Raw genomic sequence first — 6,584 nt, forward strand, 5'->3', positions numbered from 1 at the left:
CAGGAATTTGTGCCTTTAGGGTGACATTAAGGTTTGGGGAAGTGCAGCTTGGATCAGGTTGTCCCTTTCTGCTGCTGGGGCTGGCAGAACATCGTTAAAGTTGGGATAATGAGGGTTTTTATTAATGGGAATGTTCCAGAGGCTTTGGCAACACGCCTGGGGTTTCACAAACGTGAAAATAAATGGGAGAAAGAGCAGCTTCCCAGTTTTACATCCAGAACAAATGAAGTACAGCATGGCTGGCAGGAAATATCCCAATGCAGATACCAGATCTGCTGTGACCTCTCATTATCTCACATTTCCCTCACGTGAGGAGATCAAGAGCTCCCACCACACCTGAGAATTCCTGTGGCAGGTGAGCCTGGCTCCTGCAGCTGCTTTGGCTCCTCGGGAATGCAGAGTAGGAGATACCTCCAGGATTTTCAGTCTTTCCCCCCTCATTTGACATCTCTTGGGATAAACTGGTCATACTGATCTTAAATATCGGTGTATTTTTGCAGAAGTAGAGAGAGAGGAGGCAGAGAGAGAACCTGGTTCTCCTCCCTGTGATTCCCACCCTGCATTCCTGCCCCCATCGCTTCCATTTGCTGTGATGTCCTTTAGCTCAGGCAGCTCTTTGCCTTCCCAGATGTATTTTTAGATTGCAGCCTCCTCTCCTTTCACCTTCCTGCTGGCAGGATGAGCAGGACGACCTCTCCACATCCTCCTCTGCTGGTGCCAGGATACAGGAATGGCTCCCACTGCCAGAGGGAAGGGATGGATGGGATGCTGGGAATTGGGAATTGTTCCCTGGGAGGCTGGGGGTGCCCCTGGATCCCTGGAAGTGCCCAAGGCCAGGCTGGATGGGACTGGGAGCACCCTGGATAGTGGAAAGTGTTGAAACAAAATGGGCTTTAAGGTCCCTTCCATCCCAAACCATTCCTTGATTCTCTGATTGTCTGTTCCCCTCACCAGGCCTGGAGCCTCTTCCTTGCCCCTTCCTGGCTCCCTGCATGCAGAATTATCCAGAATTATCCCTCTCATCCCTCAGATGGGACCCCCTCAGCAGCTGGAACTCAAACCAGGCTTTGCCTGGCACCAGCAAATGCTGACACAACAGATCCAGCCCTGCTGAAACTCCAGCTGCCTTGACCAAAACATCATGAATATTCATGAGGCGATTAATTAACGTGTCCCTGCTTTAATAGCTCCTCACGAAATTCTGTGCCATCCCAGGGTCTGGCACCCGGGTGGAAGTGTCACTTCGAGGTGTTTTGGAACAACCTGGCCAGGAGTGAGCGCGTCTGACCCCAATCAGCTCCCCACGGCTGTGAGGGTGATTAGTACCCATAATTAGAAATTCTCCACCCGGGTCAGGCTGTGCTGCAGAGCTGGGATGGTGCAGGAAGGAATTTCCAGCTGTGGGATATTCCAAGTTCAGCAGCCTCCATTGTTCTTTGCACTTACATGAAGCTTAGCGGCAAAACCGCACCTCGTGTGGCTGGAGGTGCCCTCCAGGAGAAAGCATCCCTTGGGAAGAGGGAGATGGGAACATTTGTATGGATGGAAACAACGTGGGGAATGCCAGGAGTGTTTCCTGCCTGGCCATTTTCCTTTTCCTTCCCCTTACCCAGATTATCCACACTGCCTCCAGGGGGATTTCTGGGCTGAGCTTGGGGAAGCCTTTCTGGGGTTTCTCTGAGCATTCCCAGTCTGGAGTGAAGAGATCCCAGCGGGATGGGGATTGCAGAGGGAATATCTGGAGTGGGCGTGGGGTGGGTGCTGCATTTATCCCAAATTCTTGCCTCCAGTTGCTCACCCTTTCCCACTCAGCATTTCCAGCTCACTCCTGCAGGGTGCTGGAAGTGCCGACGCTCTGAATAATCCCAAAACCATCAGAGGAGAGCAGGGACAGCAGCTCCTTCAAGGGCTGTTAAACACAGGGCTGTGCATCCAGCCTCCAGCTCGGGGAGCTGCTGGATCACGGGATCCTGGGAGCTGCCAGGGAATCCTGCAGGCACCAGAACTCCGGACTTGCTTTTGATCCCAAGCATCTGCCACTGGTCACTGTCAAAGCTCATCACTCATCCCCCAAAACTGCAGGAAAAGGTGAAGGGGTTCTGTAATGTGGAATTAAATGAGCAGTGCTGGACCAGGACTGGTTGAACCTCGCTAACTGATGTGTTAATTACCTGTGGCTGTCTAGGCCAGCCTGGACTGTGAGCTTCTCTTGGAGAAGATTTACAAGTGGATCTCCAGCAGCTTGGAGGAGAAAACCTTCCTCAGTGCTTGTGGAAGCTGAACCAGTGCTTTGTGAACGACCCCTCGGTGCAGTGGAAGGTAATTAATGAATCAATTCATTAATTAATGGCCTTGTCACACTCGGAGCTCTCTGAGCTTTTTGCAGTGTCCCTGTCAGTGAAAGGTGAATAAATTCAGGCAGTGAATGAGGTTGGTGGGACAGGGTGAGGTGGGGTCTGGGGAGGGCAGCAGCAGGGGTTGGGTTTGGGTGCCTGGTGGCACAGCCATCGATTGATCCACTGCCCATGGAGCCAGGCTAGGAATAAAAACAACTTATTTCCAAGAGTCTCTGGTCAGGGGAGATGAGGGTTGGTAACACCAGGGCAGGAGCCTGGTGACATCCCCTCATCAAGGAATAAATACATTTGTGAATAGAAAATGTATTTTATATATGCATTATTTGTATGTATGTTTAACTCTACAACAGATGAATTTCAGTCCATTTGATAAAAAAACACGGGTTTGGGTTGGAAGTGACCTTTAGGACCATGGACAGGGACACCTCCCATTATCCCAGGCTGCTCCCAGCCCCAGTGCCCTGGCCTTGGGCACTGCCAGGGATCCAGGGGCAGCCACAGCTTCTATGGGAATGGGTGCCAGGGTGTCCCCACCCTCATTATCAAACTCTTCTTCCTTGTGTCTAATTCAAATCGAGGAGTTTCTTCACCTGTGAAATTTGTCCCAGCTTTGTGTGACACTTCAGGATGGCTCAGCACACAGTCCTGGAGACCCGAGCAAGGAAAATCCCAGCCCAGCCCCAGTGTCTGTTTTGTCCCTCTTGCAAAGCTGACCCTTTATCCCACACCCATCTTTCTCTGCCCCATTCTGTGATCTTTTCCACCTGCTGGACACCCCCCTCGGCCTCAGCGGGCCCTGATTTGAGCAGGGCTGCTGAAATGGCCTCACCAAAGGGCTCTGGCCATCCCCACCCCACAGGGATGTACCCAAGTAGGGAATAATGTGCTCTGACCACATGATTCCAGAAGGCTGAACCAATGCTTTATTGAGCTGTACTGTATTACACTAATACTACATTAAATTACATACTAAAGAGATACTATACCCTACTAAACAGATACTATCCTACTAAGGTACTAAAGAAAAACCCGTGACTGTCAGAGACAGGCAGGACACAGCTTTGATCCAACTGGCCAAGGAATCCAAACAACCCTCACTGGTGTCCAATTAACAAATCCCTTTGGGTGAACAATCTCCATAACGCATTCCACATGTGCAAAAACAACAGGAGCAGCAAGTAGAGATAAGAATTGTTTTCTCTTCTGTCACTGAGATATTTTATGAAAATCCTTTCGCTAGGATTGTTCTCCTGAGGAGCTGAGAAGCCTCAAAAAAGAAATGTAAACAATAATTATCTGATGGCTGTGGAATGTGGTCTGGAGATGTTTTACCAATAGGTGCATCATTGATTGGTCTCATGTGGATTGTTTCTACCTGATGACCAATGATGGTCCAGCTGTGTGGAGGCAGTGAGCAGTCACGGGGTTTTATTATTCATTCTTTGTCACAGCCATATTTTATGAAGATTCTTTCTTTAGGATTTTTCCTCCTGAGAAGCTGAGAGGCCTCAGGAACAAAATGCAAACAATGGTTATCTGCTGCTGGGGAATGCAACAGGTGCATCTGTGATTGGTCTCATGTGGTTGTTTGTAATTAATGGCCAATCACAGTCAGCTGGCTTGGACTCTCTGTCCCAGACACAAGCTTTTGTTATCATTCCTTCTTTTTCTATTCTTAGCTAGCCTTCTGATGAAATCCTTTCTTCTATTCTTTTAGTAAAGTTTTAATATAATCTATATCATAAAATAATAAATCAGCCTTCTGAAACATGGAGTCAAGATTCTCATCTCTTCCTTTGTCCTGGTGACCCTCAAACACCACCACACCCTTCTTCTCTCTGTGCTTCTCACTGCATTGCCCAGGAAAAATCCCAGGAGAGAGCTGTGCCTGCTGCAGTCTGCGAGGAGAGCTGCGGCCCCGGGGATGCAGCAGGACGGGCAGGAACGGACGGAGGCTGAGCTGCAGGAGGGGCTGGGCACCTTCCAGGGGCTGAGCCCGGCGGAGGCCGTGGCTGTGCTGGCGCTGCTGGAGGAGCACAAGGAGCCCCTGCTGAGCCACTCCGTGGCCTTCACCGAGCACCTGGATCGGGAGCTGCGGGAGCTGGAGGAGGTAATGGAGGTGCCTGGAACGAGGGGCTGAGTCTCTGGGCATCAGCAGCTCTGCCCTTGGCTCTGGGAGAAATTCTGGGAGGAAAAGGAAAGGGAAGGGGAAGTTCCAGGAAGGGAAGTTCAGGGAAGTTCAGGGAAGGTTCTGGGAAGGGAAGGTTCTGGGAAGGGAAGGTTCCAGAAGGGAAGGTTTGGGAAGGGAAGGTTCCAGGAACGTTCTGGGAAGGTTCCCGAAGGGAAGGTTTGGGAAGGTTCTGGGAAGGTTCAGGAAAGGTTCAGGGAAGGTTCAGGGAAGGGAAAGGTCTGACTATGGGGTGCTCTGGGGCTGCCAGAGGAAGGGGAAGGGACAAAAGGGGTCCCTACAGAAGGAACAGCAGGATCCAGGGAGACTGAAAAGGGGAGAAAAATGAAACAGAGCTGGAAGGAGATTGAAAAGGAGAATATAAAGGGGAAGGAGGAAGGTCCAGTGGAAAAGGCACAGGATATTTCCCAAATTCCCAGTGAGGGTGGGGAGGCTCTGGCACAGGGTGCCCAGAGAAGCTGGAGTTGCCTCTGGATCCCTGGAAGTGTCCAAGGCCAGGTTGGATGGGGTTTGGGGCAGCCTGGGATGGTGGAAGGTGTTGGAACAAAATGGGCTTTAAGGTCCCTCCTGTCCCAAATCATTCCAGGATTCTGTGGTTTTCCATGGATTTGGAAGGGAAAGGGAGGAAAAGAAACCAAGGAGCTCAAGGGTCCCCTGGAAGAGGATCCTTCAGTATCCCTGGCTCCCACCCCTGGCTGGATGGAACTGGATGGGCTTTAAGGTCCTTTCCAACCCCAACCATTCCATGGCTTTTGGCTACTGAGCTTTACTGACTCCATTTGGCTTGCTGTCATTTATTGCATTTCTGCAGAGGAAATTTCTCCTTTAAGTGCTGGAACAAAAAACCTAGGAAAGCTGCTTTGAGCACTTATCATCTGCTAAAATATCTGGGATTTTATGGTTGGTAGCCAAGGAAAAACAGGGGAAAAACAAGCCAAAGGAAATATCTTAAACCATACAAGAAACCACAAACCCTGAATCGAACCTCCTTTAGCTGCAGAGTCTGCTGTATTCCCATATATGATTTATTACACTTGGAAGTTAATCTGGAAGCCCAAACTCCTGAGGTTTGTTCCTGCCAGCTCCTGGCAAGGAATTCAGGCACTTTGTGACTGTTCCCAGCTGTAAAACACCCTGGGAGAGCAACAAATACATCTTTATTAAGTTTTTTGAGATGAAAGGCGCCGTTGAATACATTATTTTAATGCCCTCTAATGAATAAATGTGACTTCCCTCTAATACAAATTAATTAATGAGCATTTCCATTTCCGAGCCTTAATCTCCAATATGAAATGTTATTAATCCCAGCAAGTTGGACCAGCACATGCATCCATTTCAATGTTTTCCCCACATCCCAGTGATAGCACCTTGGCTTCCTCTCCCATATTAATCACCCAACTCTAACCCAGCTGTTCTGGGAATCACAGAAATCCCTGCACTGGCAGCAAGGAAAAGTTGATTTCTCCAAAGGGAAGGACGGCACGGCCGGGACACCGGGAGGCCAAAGGCTCTGATTTGGACATTGATATTCCTCCAGAATTCCAGGATCCCAGCACATGTGGAACCGCAGGCAGCTCCCAGCAGCTCTGTGCTGGGGCTGGATTTTATTCCTGCTCCTGGAGCCTCTGGAGAGCCCCTTCCCACAGCACTGCCCCATCAGTGTCACCAGGGATGCTCCCCGGGGTGACAGCCTGAAGGAGTGGTAGGGACAGGCGTGGGGGAGGCTTCTGGCTCTCATTAAAGAGCAATTAATAAATGGGAGCTCTGGGCAGAGCTGGTGGGATGGGATGGGGTCCCTGGGTGTGGCAGGGAAGCAGAATGTGGAGCTGGTGCTTTTGGAGATGAGTGTCCATGGTTAGAGAGGCTGGGAGAGCTGGGGGTGTCCACCTGGAGAGGGGAACTCAGAGCCCTGCCAGGGCCTGAAGGGGCTCCAGGAGAGCTGGAGAGGGACTGGGGACAAGGGATGGAGGGACAGGACACAGGGAGTGGCTCCCACTCCAGAGGGCAGGGATGGATGGGGATATTGGGAATTGGGAATT

General features: G+C 50.5%; 1 protein-coding gene across 1 annotated transcript in view; it reads left to right on the forward strand.

Moving 5' to 3' along the window:
* Window positions 1–4,281: 4,281 nt before the first annotated feature.
* Window positions 4,282–6,584, forward strand: part of LOC102044425 (exocyst complex component 1-like) — a gene marked incomplete at its 3' end in the record, with an annotated part of 17,582 nt that continues 15,279 nt past the window's right edge. The window contains exon 1 of the mRNA XM_031063434.1: window positions 4,282–4,467. Coding sequence (XP_030919294.1) covers window positions 4,282–4,467 — 186 coding nt within the window. The remainder of the gene's footprint in view (window positions 4,468–6,584) is intronic.

Source organism: Geospiza fortis, unplaced genomic scaffold, assembly GCF_000277835.1.
Source record: "Geospiza fortis unplaced genomic scaffold, GeoFor_1.0 scaffold412, whole genome shotgun sequence".
In the NCBI taxonomy this organism is placed as follows: domain Eukaryota; kingdom Metazoa; phylum Chordata; class Aves; order Passeriformes; family Thraupidae; genus Geospiza; species Geospiza fortis.